The sequence below is a fragment of the Mytilus californianus genome, unplaced genomic scaffold (genome assembly GCF_021869535.1).
Source record: "Mytilus californianus isolate M0D057914Y unplaced genomic scaffold, xbMytCali1.0.p SCAF_12, whole genome shotgun sequence".
NCBI classification, from domain to species: domain Eukaryota; kingdom Metazoa; phylum Mollusca; class Bivalvia; order Mytilida; family Mytilidae; genus Mytilus; species Mytilus californianus.
Window position 1 is genome coordinate 65566099 of NW_026262604.1, and position 19609 is coordinate 65585707.

The 19609-nt window shown below is 31.9% G+C and overlaps 1 protein-coding gene across 1 annotated transcript; it reads right to left on the reverse strand.

Moving 5' to 3' along the window:
• Positions 1–1032: 1032 nt before the first annotated feature.
• On the reverse strand, positions 1033–5275 carry LOC127722207 (acetylcholine receptor subunit alpha-type acr-16-like). Its single transcript, XM_052229112.1, has 4 exons — positions 5164–5275; positions 2902–3032; positions 2038–2174; positions 1033–1521 (listed from the first exon to the last, which is right to left on the reverse strand). The coding sequence occupies exons 1-4, from the start codon at positions 5222–5224 to the stop codon at positions 1170–1172; spliced, it is 681 nt and encodes a 226-aa protein (XP_052085072.1). The 5' UTR covers positions 5225–5275; the 3' UTR covers positions 1033–1169.
• Positions 5276–19609: the final 14334 nt, after the last annotated feature.

The following is a 19609-nucleotide window of genomic DNA, read 5'->3' on the forward strand; positions in this document are numbered from 1 at the left end:
TACACCAGAGAAATTCCTAAGAGCTGAAAGTTGGCTATCTACTATTTACTTTTTATCAAAGATTCAAAATAAAAGTATTAAGACAAGGCGGATGAATTCTAAACAACCATATCCAATGAATAAGAAAACAATTATTAAGTTTAGTTTTTTTTTTTTATATATATATTTCGGAGTTTAGTATGACGTCCATTATCACTGAACTAGTACATATTTTTGTTTAGGGGCCAGCTGAAGCACGCCTCCGGTGCGGGATTTTTTCGCTGTATTGAAGACCCATTGGTGGACTTTGGCTGTTTTCTGCTCTTTGGTCGGGTTGTTTTCTCTTTCACACATTCCACATTTCCATTCTCAATTTTAAAATCACACTTATCATTTTCAATTTTTTTTTTCTAATTTTAAGGCAAACCGTAATAGTCCCGCTAAAAAGTAATTTCTTTCATAAAATAAACTCGGTTGAAAACTGTTACTGATAGTGAGAAAAATATATTGTTTTGTACTAGTGTAATGTGCGTTCTATGTTTGTGATGCACAATTAAATAACTTTATATACTTTATGGTCACGACACTATTTGCAAATTGTCTTTTTTTGGTATTGTTTTTTTATTGTTACATATGTATTTTTTAACTAATTCTTCATTGATTCAACTAGCAAAAAGTGCTGCGCCATGAACGCATGATACGTCCGTCGCTTTTTTAAGGTATAAAGATCCGTAACTCTTCAAATCCATGTCAGAAATTTGTAAAAAAAAAACAATGGAAGGTAACTTCATTAGATATGAACCAGTCATATTAGTTTCATGAAAACTGCTCAATTCACTTTTAAGTTATTGTCATAAAACTGCAAAAATGCTCTCCGTTGTTTTTATGACCCCGTAACACGGACATACTAACGGACTACCGAACATACGAACTGACAGATTGACGGATGGACAGACGGACGGACAACGGTATACCGTAAACGGGCGTATAAAATCTGTTCTACTTGACCAGCAATATTTCATATGATGCATTGATTGGTTTTAAACAAAAGTCTTTATATCATTATTTGAAATCGTGTAGAGGTTTATTTTGTTTAAACTATAAAAAAAAATCATCATTCGTTATTTGAAAAAAAAAAAAAAAATATCTTCAGCGGGAAAGAATTAAAAGCTGCGGAGAAGGATATAAAGTTAAAGCCTGTCAAACCATCCTGTTTTTCGTCGTTTTAAATAAACTGAGTATGTTATATCAGGATACGGTTCTTCACAACACGGATAATACACCACATTCCTAACCACGCTTGTATCTTTTATTTCATAGCTGTTGTGATGTTGAAAGTTAGACAAATCTATGACCTGGCTTCTGTTTTGTAAATCAATTTTAAATCCGTCAAATGTCCATGATCCGAACTTGAAGGTACATTTAAATTCATCCTGGGACTGTCGACAGTTATCGACCTCAAGACGTATTGGCAGGCTAAAGTAAACAAGTCCTGATTGGTCGACAACTGCGTTTGGTTCAAATCGTGTCCTTGTGTCTGGACTGCAAAAAAAATGACAAGTGTAAGTATATTATATGCTCGCTTTGTTGGTACTAGGAGGCACATTTGTAATGATAGTCTCATAAGTGGTAAAAAAGTAGTGTAAGAGATCACAAGCAACATATAAGATATCGATCCGTATAGTGAACTGTTTTTGCGGAAAGAGGGTCTTTTCGAAAATACTTCCATCTGTTTTGTTTTTAAATCTACTTAGTGACAATCAAGCCTTTCTAATCCCACCACAAAATTGCTTATACAAAAGAATAAAACAAAAGTAAATCAAGAGTAAAAGTACAACGTTGCATTATAACAAAATAAAATGGATGTTTTATTATCGGTGATTTGCCTATGTTTTTCATTGAAATCATTCACAATCATTCAATATGTAATATATGATTGAGTCAAGTACAGGTGTGCATCTAACATGTATACAAGTTAGAAGAATCTGAAAGATTTCATTTAAAAAAATTATTTTATCTAACTTATTACGTTAATTTCTATACGTGTAATTTACTCACTTGTCGTATAGAACAATATCAGGTGTCCAAATCTTTGATATTGGTAACCGAATATTAGTTGGAGAAGATGCCCAACACAAACGTGGATCTCTCCATTCTGTACCTAACCATGTGTCAATCGTCAATTTTGTACCATCCTGTATAAAATCAAAGTAAACAACAAAAACAACATAAAATCTAATTACATATTTTCTGGTATTCGGTTAAATAAACACTGACGGTCAAGTTGCTAAAAAGGAGAAAACAACACATCCTCAAGTAAAACAAAAACAAATGCAAAGAATGTGTAAAATGTTGTTTATCTGATAACCTGTATTGATATAGTATGTATGTGTTTAACCTTCAAGGATATGAAAAAAATATTTTTCTTTTGAGAAGGTATCCACTTATCCGTGGCCTGAAATTAAAGATAAATATTCCATGTTCTACCAGACCATAACTATGGAATCCCTTCTGAATTTCGGAATTTTTTGTAACGTTATTCCTAAAAACTTAAACGAAAAAGTCATATTTTGTGCCTCCAAATTTTCTTTTGGTCCATATTCAAACCATCTAAATTCTTTCAAAAAGTATGAATACGTCTAGTGTTTATGTTTGACATAGGGAGTACACCTATGACGTCAGATTGTTTAGATGACACAGACAATGTAACAGTTTCGGGTGTTATAAATTGATAAACCATATTACTTCTAAATAATTTTAAAACGATGATATTTCTAAATTCCATACTATCAAATTATTTATCATTTACTAAATAAATAATAAAGCAGTCTTTAATGGAAAAATGTTGTTACTGCTCACTGTAATAGATAAGGCGAATGACTTTGTAATTAACTGATTACAAATGAAATTCTTTAAACTTACAAATTCCACAATTCGAAGTAGTGACATGTCGTGTTTGACAACAACAGTTTCATTGTCTGTTGTTCCAGGATAGGCAAGTTCATTGTAATCCTGAAGTAATGTTCTTATTAACCAATCTTCTATTAAAACACCTAAGAATAACAACAATACAATAATAAGTAAATGGTCTGCATTTTCTTTCAAGGAAATTTCCATCCTAAATGTTTCGTCCGTCTGTCTGTCAGTCTGCCTGTGTTTTTGTTTTACAATAACTCATCAAAGTTTGAGCTGATACAATAAATGTTGATCTTAATTACGTCAGTTCAGAAAAATACAATTCTTTAAAAAACTTATAAATAATACATTTAACGAGTATGGATACTGTTGATTTTGCCATGGGTTTTGATAACAAAAATAAAATGGAGTGTTGTTTTTGTTAATAGATATAAGAAGATGTGGTATGAGTGCCAATGAGACAACTCTCCATCCAAGTCACAATTTGTAAAAGTAAACCATTATATGTCAAAGTACGGCCTTCAACACGGACCCTTGGCTCACACCGAACAGAAAGTGTAAAACATCTCAAGCAGGAAAACCAACGGTCTTATCTATATGAAAAACGAGAAACGAGAAACACTTATGAACCACATCAACAAACATCAACCAATGAACATTAGGTTCCTGACTTAGGACAGGTGCAAACAAATGCAGCCGGTTTAAACGTTTTAATAGGCGCAAACCTTCACCCTACCTGAAACAATAGTGAAACATTACAACATAGAAAGACACACTGTGAAATATCAACTAAAAAAAGACATACTAACAAAAACAAGTGAACATACACTTAACGAATAAATTTGATATATGAAACACTATAAATACAAAATAAACAAAACAAGGGGGTTAGATATAAACAATACCAGAAAAACATCCATAACTTTGAACAAAATGCCGCTGAATAAAATAACGTACAAAGGCAAATAAAAATAGTTGTGTTGGAAGGTAAGGATGAAGTACGGAAATATGTTTTACAAAATAAATAATTTTGTTGTTCCTAGTACGAATACAAAAGTGAAAATTTATCGTCATACTAAACACTTATCAAAGGTGGTTAATATTAAAAATATTGAGACTATATATAATACTGAATACGTAAACATTGAATAACAAAAATACATCACAGATTGTTTCAACAGGTCAAATTAACACCAAAGTACGATTTTTGAGTACTCGCAGTTACTGAAAGCTAGTGAAAAGCAAAAACAAACAATTAATAATAAACAATCATGCATCAGAAACTATAATCAATTGAAACACATCCCAGAGATTTAGTGTTTTAATTTCATGGACAAACATTGATATACACAGAAAATATAAAGAAGGATACCCTAGGTGTACCGTTATCTAGTGACAAACTTGTAATATTGATAATTTGAGGGAGGGGTTTATTAATTCGATATTTTGTAACAAATTGATATTTTACATTTCAAAAGATAGTGTCATCGTCCACCGGTCGTGACGTTACTGTATGAAATCATATCCGCAGTATCGCAGTAAAGACATGCTAGTTTTTACAACAGCAGTATAATGTTATCGAAAACATTGAGATACATTATGGTAGTTTCAACAATATATTGGTGTAGCTTTATTTAGTAATGATTTTTGTTGTCAATAGTACCGATGACAATGTAATATAATGTCGGATTAATTGCAAATTTATATTATATTTCAATATTTTAACTCTGCTTCTGTATATTTGTGATGTTGTTCCTCAGAAGACCTTGCAGCTCACTAAATATCAAGGTCACATCTTCAATCAAAGTAACAACTCTATCTCATTGATGGCTCGAATTAAAAGTATGGAAAACTAACTTGTTTGTATCTTTATCATTGCTGACATTAATAGGAGAGTTAACTAATGTAATTTCAGTTGATGCGTAGCAAATAAACCGTTTTTTGCGACAACAAAATCTATGATTGAAATACTAAAATAGCCCATGTTATTCCTTTTCTTATGCAATTGCTTAATCGTGGAATCGAACCTCCGATTTAGTGCACTTAATGAAAGCATATAACCCCGATACCATCCATCGCTTAGATTACTTTTAAAATATGTCAGCTGATTTAACAGTAAAAATAGAAGTAAACGTAAAACAACATATATATATGTATTACCTGTTGAAATAATTTGCTCTTTAAATACATTATTTTGCTATCAACAAAATAACTACATTTAGAAGTAGGTTCCTTATTATTATCATGATCAATTTGAACTCTTCTTACCTTGAACAACACAAGGAAATATTAGAATTAAAACCACAGTAAGCAAAATGTCTGTTTTCATCTTGTTGTCCTATGTGAAATTTATCATGCAATGGAAAAAATCAACGCAATTTTAAATATAATGATAAAACTTTGAATATATAATCTGTCAAGTGATTATTGTGACATTTCGATGCCGATAATGAGTTTTTAATAACCTTTGAACTACCCTGTAGTAGATACTAATAACGGTGTTGACATTTATATTTTGAAATGAATGATTGTTTCAGTTATTATTTTTGTCCTACTGAATGTTATGTTCCTAAACCTTTAATTGACATTCGCACAAAACGTAGAAGAGTATATTTATACTTGTCATACAAGTGAGAGGTTTAGCTAGCTTTAAAACCAGGTTTAATCCACCATTTTCTACATAAGAAAATGCCTGTACAAAGTCAGGAAAATGACAGTTGTTATCCATTCGATTGATGTGTTTGAGCTTTTGATTTTGCTATTTGATTAGGGACTTTCCTTTTTGAATTTTTCTCGGAGTTCAGTATTTTTGTGATTTTACAAATTATTTCTATCAAAATCTGGAACTTTATAAGAAGTAATTTAATAATAAATACGATAAATGCTGGAATGTCAATGGAATGTCAATGGATCAACGGGTAATCGGTGGTCAGTGGTTGCAGTATTTCATCTACAGTGGACACTAGCCTTTCAACAAGTCACTAGAAGAAATCCTCAACCAAGGAAACCTTGCCGTGGAATATTCAAAAGTGCTGAAGGTGGCGTTTAAACACCAACACTCAATAACAATCAATAACAAATACACCATCACAGACAATCAGGACAAATACGTATAAGTAAAGACTTCAACAATGCGCAAATTCGACACAGTATTTTATGTTTCAGACGTTATTAAAGGATCCTCAATGACAAATTGAAACAATTAAAAAAAAAAAAAAAAAAAAAACATCCTGATTAATACTATAATAATACACAAAAAAGGCATACGAAAATTTACAAACAGTTATATTGTTGACGCATATTTATAAGACTTATTTATTCAGCACATGTAAGTTTAATTCTGTCTTCTGTATACATTTATGCATATGTTATTGGAAAGACATTGCAGCGTATTGAATATTCAGGTCACATATTCAATCAAGCAAACATCCAGTTGTCGCTCTTTATCATCAATGTCTCATATTAAGCAGGAAAAACACGGAAGGACTAACTGTATTGTATCTTAATGATTACTTAAATTAAACACAGAGTTTACTGACGTAAGTTCAGTTTATGCGTTGCAAATAAACTGTTATTTTGCGACTGATAAATCTATAATTAATGTCAACAAGTGCTAATATATACCATGGTTATTTTTTTTTTCTAGTGCAATTGCTAAATCGTGGAATCCTACCTTCGATTTAGTGCACTAGATGTGAGCATATGAACACGAAACCATCGCTTAGATTACTGTTAAAATGTGTCAGCTGATTTAACGGTGAAAGTAGTAAACGTAAAACAACATATGCATTATCTGTTGAGCATGTTGAATCAATTTGCTCTTTAAATACATTATTTGTGCTGTTACCAAAACACATAAAACTAGAAGTAGGTTTCCTAATTATTACCATGATCGGGTTGAACTCTTCTTAGCTTGAACAACACAAGAAAACGTTAGAATTAAAACCACAGTAAGCAAGATTTCTGTATTCATCTTGTTGTCCAATGTGAAATTTATCATGCATTGGGAAAAATTCAACGCAATTTTAAATATAATTTTAAAACGTTGAATATATAATCTGTGAAGTAACTATTGTGACATTAAGATACCGATATAGTGTTATTAATAACCTTTGAACTACCCTGTAGTTGAAATTCATAATACTTTTGACATTTACATTTTATAAGTGGATGATTGTTTCTGTTTTTATTTTCGTTCCTACTATCAATATCGGGAACTTTTTTTCAAATACTTTATTAAAGAAATACGAAAAATGATGTGAATGTTAATGGATCAACGGGGCATCGGTGGTCAGTAGTCTAAGTATTTCATCTACAGTGGACACTAGCCTTTCAACAGGTCAATGGTTCTCTGCAATAAATCATCCGCCAAAAAACCTGTCCATAAAATATTCAGAAGTGTTAAAGATGGCGTTAAACACCAACACTCAATTAATAAGTCAATAACAAATACACCATCAATGACAATCTGGACATATAGGTATCCGTAAGGACTTCAACAATGCGCAAATTCCATACAGTGTGTGACGTTATATAAGGCTCCTGTATGACAAATTGAAACAATTCAAAACAAAAAACCATCCTGATTAATACTACAACAATAAGCAAAAAAAAAAAAAATACGAAAATTGACAAACAGTTATATTGCTGACGCATATTTGTGAGACGTATTTCGTGAGCACATGTAAGTTTAAAAGTAAGCATTAAAATTTATTTAATACAGGTTGGCCATATAGAAAAAAATCAGTGTGTGGTATTTAGTTAGTATTGAATGTGATCTATATTTCAAAGGAATTATTTTTTTGTTTTGTTATACTGACTAATTTTTCATTTTCTACATTAAGACAGTTCATGGTTTTTCGACAGAACATAAAACTCTTACATCAATGTTCATCAATGATCCATGAGTTTCAATGACTGCGAAGAGTAAACTTTAGCACTTCTTAACAATTTAACTTACATACATTGTATATGCATATTTCATGAAACACGGCTTGAGGCACACTATGCATACTGTAAACTGTGAATTTATGGTGACAATTTTTATAAAGCCAAAAGTTAATCATGGAGAATGTGTCGACAGGCTGAGCAGTTGACAAATTGAAAAGTCAGCAAATATCAAAGTTGACAATTTAAATTGCTAACTTATACAGTGGTTGAAAAGTAGACTGATCGACATGTTGACAATTAAAAAGATGTCTACAGCTAAGGTTTAACAAGTCAATAAATTGATATTTAATTACAGCCTTTTTCAATAAATGTCAACTTGTCGACCTGTCGACACTTTTGAATCAAGACAAATTTCTGTAATTGTTAATTTCGCAGACCATTCAACTTTTGAAGGTAGACAATATTCCAAAAGTAAATGTGACTTGTCAAACATTGAAAGTTGATAATTTATTGTAACTGTCAATATTTTAATGCAGATAGTTTTCCATTATATATCAGGGATGGCATCGAGTACTCGCTCGGAAAGCCGAGTACTCGAGTACAATTTTAGTACTCGAATACTCGTTTTCCTTTTATAAATATTGATTATTCCTTTGTTTTATCAAATTAATTCCTAAACGTGTAAATAACTCACTTGTCCTGCGTTCAAATCCTTGATATTGGTTAGCGAACATTCGTTGGGGTTGGGGTAGGGGAGATTCACAAGACAAGCATGGATCATTCCATTCTGTACTTAAAACCATGCGCCAATCGTCAAGGTGGGGAGGGGAGATTTCCAAGACAATCATTGATCATTCCATTCTGTACTTAATCCTGCGCCAATAGCCAATTTTTTTACCATCCTGTGTACTCTTTTAATACAAACAACGAATAAAAACGTTAACTTATAAAAGATCGTTACTCTTTTTCTGGTGTCACTTGTTATGATATATATGTAACTATCATATTTATTTAGTTGGCCTAATTTGTTTTGTGTGGCCTTATAATATGTTTACATAATATTGGTACTTGTTTATAAAAATGATATTGTAACTGTGCAGCTTAGAAATCACTGGAACAATCATTGAGGCTGATGGAATGATTAGAACTTTCCATTTGACTTAAATAACGATTCCAGAATGATTATATTTAAAGATGCGTAATTCAAACTTCTTACATTGTTCTAGAATTTTCCGTTCTTAAAGTTTCTAAGACTTTCCTTTCTACAGTGTTCTAAAGATTTCCGTGACAACTATATTTATACAGACACTTAAGTTAAACTTTCAGACATAGACATCGATAGACATTAATATTCTCAGCAATTGAATTGACATTTTTATTTACTCACAACATCATACTAGAATGTGACCTATTGGACGTAGTATTCTGATTAAATTCCCATAAGGTTCCGGATAAAGAAAAGGTAAAAGATCGGACGTATATTTTGACAGTTAAGTTGACATTTCTATTTGTGTTATACTTCTTGTAAAATTGTGTATGATAAATCTTGTTAAATTTTATTATTGATTTGTGTCTTTTGTTGCCTACAATTTAAAGGTGATTCTGGCCGTTACACACTTGATTGTGAAGGTAAATTCGGAAACGGAAGAATAAACACACCCATGAGTAAAAACAAAACCAAACAAATACGAAGAAAAATTCATTTTTTTGATACAAGGGATGTTGCTCTTTTTTTATTTTTCTTTAATTATTAGATTTCAAATGAGTAGAGGAACAATCTATAAGAGGATTTTTTTACGGAAAAGTCAATCAGTCATCACATGAATTTTTAATGCAAACAAAAACTCATTAGATTGGGCATTGTGTTTTTATAAATTTTCTTCATTTTTGATTGTCTGTGCCAAATCAGGAACCACCAAAATATTCTATATTTGAATGTCTTGCATTATTTCCCGAATGGGTGATAATTGCAGATCTTTAATTCTGTAAAATGTATTCACAGCTTTTATAGACTCGATATAATTAAACGTTTAAAATATTGTGTAGATATAAATCTTTATAATGTTACAGACTGTATGCTGCCCTTTGGTTATATTATTTATCGTTTGGTTACTGTCTTATATACATATACCACCATATTTTCTTTATTTATATTTCGCAAACGAGGATAAACATTAATGTAATAATTGACGAAATAATAATCATAAGAAAAATAAGACTAAATTTCTTTTACCTTTGTAAAATTGCAGATTAATCTGTTTGCTCATTTTAGTTAAATCATATACATTAAATTTATCTTTTATACGAAATTCATATTTTGTTTTATCTAAGCGTTCCATATAAAGTTTCTTTAATGAGGGTTTGCACAACTGATATACTATTCTGGTGATACACAACTGTTATCATGTACATATGTATGTTGAGACATAGGCATACATATATATATAACAGCTCATTTGTGATAATTTATGTGAGGATTATTGAGTCTGGATTTTGTTTTTAAAAATGTTTATATACTTTATGAACTTTTGAAAGCACTTCTTATTGCAAGGATAAGTGGTATTTTGATAAGATACTGCTAGCGTATGGATTAAGTGTCATAAATTGATACACCATATCCCGTCTGATTAATTTTAAAAGTTAGATAATTTTAAATTCAATGCTTTTTTTATTTTAATTAGATATATTTTATCATTTTATCATTTTTATCAATTTCTAAATAAATAATGAAGCAGTCTTAAATGGGAAAATGTTGCTGATGACAAATCAAGTAGAACACGTTATTGAACAAGTATTATATTCTTATTTGATTATAACTGTGTTCTTACAAATTCCACAATTCGGATTAAGGTTAGGGTTGACAACAACATTGTCATTGTCCGTTTTTCACGGATATATTAGTTTAATATTACCTTTCAGCAGTGTTCTTGTTATCTCATCTTCTAAAAAAATGTTAAACACTTAAGATTTAAAACAATAATCACGTGTCAAAACTTTTACTTTATTTCATTATCGCTACAAGGACATCATTCGTAAAAATAAATCAACATGCAAACATCTAACAAGTGCAGGTATTTCACATTTCATCTTTTATGGTAAAATTATATGTAGACCTCTAAAACTAACCAAACCTTTAAACAGACCTTTTCAAAAGGGATATACTGTTGTCAAGTCATTAAAGATGGCATTTTTTTGGAATTAATATTGATTCACTCATAGGATCTTTGCATCGGAAATAAACACACATTTATTCTAAAACTGCTGGTTGGCACGATTTAGGTTATATTACCCTCGTATAATTATTATTTCGTGATACTTAACCCCTAACGATAGGGATTGTGCTTGATTTTCATATAATGAAGACTTAATATTTCAATCAGTTTGTGTGAAATCTGGGGCTGTCATGTTAGTAGCTGCTAGTAGTTTTTTGTTATCTACGTTTATTGTTGTCATGATGCTTACTTTCTTCTGTTACCTTTTATGGTGTAATACCACGAAATTATAGTACGTCACATGCGGTTTTCAAACAAAAAAGGGTCGAACAAAAATATTCCCTTGAAATTGACAGTTGTTGGAATTTTAACCCTGCATGGTGGTATGATTAACAATGAGACAAATATCCACCAAAGTTCAAATGAAATGGATGTTAGCAATCATAGGCAACCGTACGGCCTTCAACAATGAGAAAACCCATACCGAATAGTCGGCTATTAAAGGCCCTGACATGAAAAACATTAAACAATTCAATTGAGAAAACTAAAGGCCTAATTTATAAACAAATATGACAGACACGAACCAACGACAACTACTGAACTACAGACGCTTGACTAAGGATAGGCACATAAGGAATGTGGCAGGATTAAACATGTTTGTGAGCGCTCGACCATCCCTTAACCTGGGAGAGTTGTGTAACAGCACAACATAAGAACAAACTATAAAAATCAGTTGGAAAGAGCTTTATTCATCAGATCGACATGTGGTTGCATTATAACGAAACATTAAAAATTCAACAAAACGATCCGCGTTATTCTAGTAAATAAATTAATATGCAGAAGTAATACACATTCTTATAATCGTCGGTCATCAGTACAAAGTTGTGGACTAGCAATTTGTTACCAGGTGTCAGCTGGGCTTTCTCGTCGTGGATAAACGGATAGTTTCAACTGTAAAATCTTTGATTGATGGTCAGCATGAGTATTCCTTTTGACATGCAATTGCGAAATCATGCATTTTAAATAAACTTATACTTCATACTTGATAAGCGCCGGAAATGTCTAGTTTAAACGGAGAGAACGTTCCAGCAGATAGATCCTAGATTTTACTACCTAAGACTTAAATAGATGGTGGAATTAAAACTATACAAATAACTTGCATTAAACATTAAACTGCTCACATTCAGACTTATGAATAACTCAACAGGCGATCACGAGACTATGACATCGTCGATTCTATTAATGTTTAAGTTATATGTCATTTTCTTAATTAACGGCAACGGTATTTAACGTAAAACAATTTATGCATCATTTATTTAATCTATTTGCTCTCTAAATACATTGTTTTTGCAACTAACACCCTAAATTAATCGGAATTAAGTTCTGAAATTCTCATCTAGAGTTGCAGTGGTCTTCCCTTATTAAAATTACAGTTTGACAAATTTCTGTTTTCATCTTGTTGGCATATGTAGTATATCACAATGGAAAATAATGTTAAAAAGTATAATCTTTCAAGTAATTATTGGGAGATTTAGATGACGAAAATACGTGTTTTAATAAACTTTGAATTACCATGTAATTGATACTCAAAATGATTTTGACATTTATATTTTATATTTGGAGGATTTTTTTCTGTTATTGAATATTAATCCCATGAATGTATTGTTCATAACCATTTGATTGACATTGATACACAAAAAGAAGAAGATGATCTTATATCTTAATTTGAACTACTTGTATTCAAATAAAGACATAGCAGAAATGTCTTGATTGTCGTAAAAAAAAACTTGAAATCACAGCTAGGACAGTGAACAAAGTATTTCAACTACAGTTATCACTATCCTGTGAACACTGAGTTATGAGTACGAACCTTGCTCGTGTGCAAAATTTACTTTAACTTTCAAGATGTATTTATCATGAATCTCCCCTACATAATTCTTAGAAAGACACATATTTATGTGTTTGTAATCATTCCAAACAAACACATGCTCTAAACATACATTATTTTACATCCTGATATAATTCCTCAAGATTTACATTATTTACAAAGATTATCATCCATATGATACAATTATTTATCATTGAAATAGGTAATCAACTTTCTCGAGGTTTGATGTGTCTAATTTTTTTCTTCATATTTTTCTTCGTTTTATGTGCTTTATTTGTATAACAATAAATGACAATAGACCTAAATCGAAAATCTTTGAACTCGGTGATGGGATACACTTCAATTAATTTTAATCAACGCCACCAGGCTGTTGAATTGCTTACACACCTGCTTGAATAATAGTACTGACCAAGGTGAGGATAGCACTGGTTATTCACATGACATCTTGTAGTAATGGTATTTTTTTAAAAGCATTTGATGTTCAAAAGAAAATTGCACTCGATAAACTTAGTGTGTCCAAGTAATTGATAACGTAAAGATCTTAATGACTAAATAAGGGCCTAAATGAATAGCCATGGAGAGTTTAAACCTTAGTGTATTAGTAATGGATAAGAGAGAAGTGAAAGAGATCAAACGGATAGTCAAACTCATAAGTCTAAAACGAACTGACAATGCCATGGCAAATAAAACCCAGAAAAATGACAAAAAGACAAACAAGTCCACAAAACACAACATAGAAAACTAAAGACTGGGTAACACGAGTCCCATCAAAAATCTTATTGATCTATTGTGCTCTGGGAGAGTTAGCAGATCCTGCTCTACATGTGGCATTCTGTTAAAAATGTCTAAAACGGAACAAGTAAGGTGCATATTGGCATAATGTGAAAAAAGTTGTCTTGTTTGGCTGTAGTACCGTATGATGGTTTAAAATATATAAACATATTTTGTTTCAAATATGACATCATAAGCGACCGGGTGTAGAATAACAGTGTTAAATTATTGTACCCGAATAGATTTCTGTAATACGATCTGATGTAGGATTTGCCTGTAGCAATTTTTTTTTATTCAAATCGAAAATAAAAAGGGTGTTAATTGTTATCCATTTGTTGTTAATTTCTAAGTTTTATATAAAAATTTAAAGAGAGGAGCAATTTCCCTTAATTTTAAAGCACACCTTAACTATTTTCAAAAAGTCTTCCAAACTTTATTCGACATAACAGTGTCACTGTTATTGTTTATACCTTGTATGAATCTTCAATAACGTGGTAAATGTCTGACCAGATGACTAGGAAATCAAAGACAAAAGCGTCGAGACCGTAGTTTCGGTAGGTTTTTGCAAAATTCGAACTCTTAAAAACTTGAATAGAATGTAAATTCTTATCCCAAACTAAAATGTTGTTGGAAATTATGAAAAGAAATGTAAAGAGACGAGCGATACCAAGCGGAAAATCAAAATCATAAGCCGACAAAATCCTATCAAAACAAAAAACAACAGTCTACAAAATACTGTATACGAAAGTAAAAACTTAGTAACACAAACCCAAACAAAAACTGTGGTTGATATCAGGTGTTCCGGAAGGGAAAACATATTCTGCTCCATATAAGGCAAATTCGGTGTAAAGACGCCTTATGTGATCACACAAGCGAGGAAAACACTCGTGACGGTCTACGACTATTGGAAAATATCCGGGGTCATCTAAGACGCTAAATAATAATAGTATTTGTTAGATTTGATTCAATTGAATTTGATTAGAAGCGTCGAGGACACCATTTGGCATCAGGATTTTAAAGCTAATCATCTGAGGGATTGATATTTGCTTAAGGGGTGCCCTTAGTTTTAGATATTAAATGGAATGGCTCATTGCATGCATGTTGTTTATTTTCTGCGTATATATATATATACTTTATTACTATCTTTAATCAACTATGCCCTACTTATAGTGATTGTCTGCTGGCATTGATTTATAACACACGAGAATTAACATGATTAAGAATTCATACTTTGAAAGTGATAAATCAACAGCAAAATTTATCTGTCCCACCAGAAGTCCATTACTAGGGTAAAGGACTTCTGGTCCCACTCATTCTAAAAATTTAAACTTAAAAGTATGAAAAAAATGTATAATGCTTTGAAGTTGCTTAACTCATCAGATGGATACAAGTAGAAATACATCTAACAAAAACATAGTGGACGTGGACGGGTACTTATACATCCCTACAACAAAAATACACTAAGTACAGATCTGAGAGTACTCGCAGTTACTGACAAATAGTTCAAAGCCAATAACTACTAATAAAAAAAAATCATGCATCTAAGACTTAGTTTATTTTTATGGTTCAATGACTTGACCCATTTCTTGTGTAGGTGATTAGGATATGTATAATTGTTCCTGTTTTAGTATGAAAAGGGGGTAAAGGAGAGAAAAGACAAAACATGTACATTAAAAAACTATGTTTTAACCATCAATTAATTTTAAAAGCCTGTACTAAGTGGGAGATGTGACATTTATTCTGTTTGTTGCTTGTGTTGAGGAATTCTTAAATTTGCGGATACAGACTTGTCTATTCTTCTAGACATTTTCCTTGGAGTCCAGTATTTCTTGTATTTGCCATCATCTAGTCTATTGTAATATTTAGAATGACTCAATGATGCATACAAAAACATGACTTACTGAACTGCTCAGTCTATATAAAATAAAGTGAGGGTCTCGCAAAACCTCAAAGGGCCTGACAAGGTGAACAAGTCTGTCAGACCCATTGTCTGACATACTTAAAAAGATTTCAACAGCCCTGCAAAAGGTCAGAGTTTACCATTTTTGTCTAGCCTGCGACGAAAGAAATTGAATCTTTAAAACGTATACATATTTTAAAGTAACTTAAAATCTGGTAATCGACTTCTGAAAACAAATGGTATAGTGGTTGAGGAAAGTTGAAAACAGTACAGTACAGAAATTAAAATGTTGATACTTGAGACATAACAATCTGTGATAAATAATTATACCAACTTTTTTGCAATTTCCATCTTTACTTTGATTAAAAAAAGGGAGGGAAATTAAGTTTTCGATTTATACAGCCATCCAGCCAGCAATCAGTAATGAATCATACATCATATATGGGTTTTTCGGGGAAGAAAACCTGATATTCTTGGGATGGAGGTAGTCAAAAGCAAAAAAAAAAAAAAAATCAAAATAGTCTTACAAGACGTCATAATTATTTGGATTAAGGTGGATCATTGGTATATATTTCCTCAGATAGAATTTTCTTATACTTTGCCAAATGTAGATTTTTCCATGCTTTGTTCAAAAATATAATAAAAAGTATGGGTCACCGTTCTTTTTTTCAAGCTACAAGTCGTGCAAAATTGCCCAAATTTGCATAGATTGTTCATGAAAAAACACTTTTTTGTGAATAAAAACAAATCTATGAGATAGATTTTTGAAATAAAATAGAAGATAGGTTTTAAAATATGCTTTTAGAAAATAAAAAGTAAAAATGGTCTCACCGAACTTGTTTTCTTGCTACAAGTAAAAATTGAAAATTTCTCTATCATTCCTTTATAAAAAAAATTACTATTTGAGTTATCTCCCCTTAAATGGTCAGCTGACAATTTGATTCGAACAAGCACAAATATTTGGTATTTGATAATTCAGTCTGAATAATGCAATAACTCACTTATTTTTCTGTATTCCAGACGATAGGAAATATTAGAAATGATTATTCTGGTCTGTTCAGCAATGACAATAAATAACTTTACACAAAACAGAAGGTAATTGAATATTTTACCCATCAACATGTATGATGTTAATATGTCGAAAAAAGTGTAAATAAATATTTGCGCTATAAAGCAGGACAAAAACAGCGTGACTCGCAAAAGGTGAAATGAATATTCCCTCAGAAAAAAATCCTCCTGTCATCATCCCTCCAAGCAAGACGATAGGATATCTTTTACTTTTAAGAATAAGAATTTCAATTTAGCAAATTATAACCCCAGGAGTATATATATATATACACATAAACAATAAGATTAGAAATATTTGCAGAACAATAATATATTCAGTCTATATATATATATATATATATATATACGGTGGGTATATAATTATGGAAGTGAAATGTATTTATCAAAGTTGTACAAAAGTCGAACATGTAAGTATGTTGTTTTTGTTTATAGTTAGCACGTGTTTGATTATTTATAGTAAGGTCGGTTTGAATGGGGTTTAAAGTTTCATGCACGAGTGACTTCAGGTAGTTTAAAGTCATTCGAGACATTGCAGTTAAAGTGAACAGTAGCACATATCTATTTCCTCTTCAACTTACACGTGTGTTTGGTAAAGCAAGTTCCGAAAGGGAAGAAAGTCCACCGTCAAGACATTCTGACATTAATGTTACAGATAGAGATACTGTAACGAAGATTGCTGATATCACCTTTAACAATTTCAAGCAGTATTTCGACAGCAAAATTGGCAGCCTGAAGAGGGAACTCAAAGAGGACGCGACAAAAAAATCCGAAAGAGTGGTTAAACAACTAAAATCAGAACATTCGTACAAGTTTAAGTTTAATGGTAACCAGGTCCAACATGAATTCAACTCGGATATTGACTACGAGGTATCCAGGATCAAACGTGCAGCCGAGCGCGAGGACTATTCCAAAGTCCGTGACATTTGTTCTGACATTAAAGATAAGATTCATAAGAGGAACAAATGCATTAAGATCGCTGATAAGTCTCCAGCAGGATGGGATACCGTGAAGGAATATATGTCAGATGATCTTGCATCAGACTGAGAGGACGAAAAGAAGATTAGGTCAGCGGAATCTCGAGCTATGCGTGGTAAGAAGCAAAAGGAACAAGAACGTGTTAAACGTAGGAATGGTGGAAATCTTTAAACTAGAACAGCACCTGAAGATCGCCCATCTAATTCTAATTCTACTAACCGTAATTGTCGTCCCTACCAGTATGACAAGCCCGTCGGACCCAAGTCGACAGATATCTGCTTCAGATGCAACTGTCAAGGACATTGGAGACGTGATTGCCCAAGAAACAACAAGACAACGAACGGAAGTTAAAGATATAGATGATAAGTATTGTTTTGATCATATTGATAATGAAAATCTTGGTAAAAATGAACATTTAGATACTATTCAATCAGTTTCATTTGAATATGAAAAATATTTTCAGTCTGCATCTGTGAAAGGGAGATTAAAAGAACATATAAATTATTGGCAAGAAATTGATACAAATACATTTGTTTTAGACATTATTGAAAACGGTTATTCCATCCCGTTTATCACAACTCCACCAGTTATGTTTAACAAGAACAATAAGTCAGCCTATAATAATGCTGAATTTGTTTCAGAAGCTATTACAGATTTATTATTACATCCCAGCTCCTTTGTTCTACCAGGAGTGATCTGAGCCGGATCATCCCTACCAGATCATCCCAGCTTGGGTTTCTTTGTTTTACATGATTTCCTTTGTTTTGAGAAACATTTTGGCGGGAATGCCTAATCCATAATAAAACTTAGAAATATTTATTGAGAAAAGACACACCTTCAAAATTTATGTAAAAAAAAAATCGATTGTCTATGCTAGGATTCGAACTCAAGACCTTTGACATATCAACCCACGACACATACCCCTACACCAGGACGACTGGATACCAACTTTCAGTAATTTAACATATTTAAAGGAAGCAATATATTTTCATAAGTGGGGCGAGTTGGCAGACCTTTATTCAGTGGGATTTTAACCATTTTCATAAATAAGGCGAGTTGCCAGACTCATTGTTCAATGGAATTTTATCCTTTTTCATAAGTGGGGCGAGCTGGTAAACAAGAATGGGGCGATTTTTTAGAAAGTGGCGATTTAGTGTGGGTCGATTGGCCAGTGGGGTGAGTTGACATGGTTTCATATTTAAACATCGTGTTAGGGGTCATACGGGGTATATATTATATAGTAATATATAAAGTATATTATAATAGTTGTGTGGCGTTCTAAACTAGATTTTATGAATTGTAAATGTTTTTTTCGTCTAATCTAAAACAGCTGGGATGTAAAATAGTTATCCCATTCGGACTTGGTGTGTCAGTGTTAGATCACCCTCTGGCCTCCGGCCATCGGGGTGATCTTACACTGACACACCAAGTCCGAATGGGATAACTATTACAGAAATAATTGTATTGTACAGGTAAAATCGAGACCGAATGTTGTCAATCCACTCACTGTTTCAGTTCAAAGATCATGGAAAAAGAGGTTAATTCTTGACCTTCGTTTAGTTAAAGAACACGTTTGGAAGAGTAAAATTAAGTTTGAAGATTGGAGAGTTGCTTTACAGTATTTTGATAGAAATAGTTATATGTTTAAGTTCGATTTAAGGTCTGGATATCATCATTTGGACATTGAATAATCTTGCCAAACTTATTTAGGTTTTTCGTGGAAACAGAATTTTTATGTGTTCACGGTTTTACCTTTTGGATTGTCATCCAGTCCTTATGTATTTACTAAATGCTTTAGGCCGCTAGTTAAACACTGGAGGAAATGTATATGATATTATTCAGACTGGCAGTTCAAAACCTGTTTTACATCAGTTAGCTATGATCATATTTTCAGTATGTGTTAAAAATTCGATATATTTAGATATACAGTGGATCCCTAGAGATTAAAATTCGCAGGCTGATTCTTTAAGTAGGATTTTTAATTATGATGACTGGAGTGTGACTGATGAA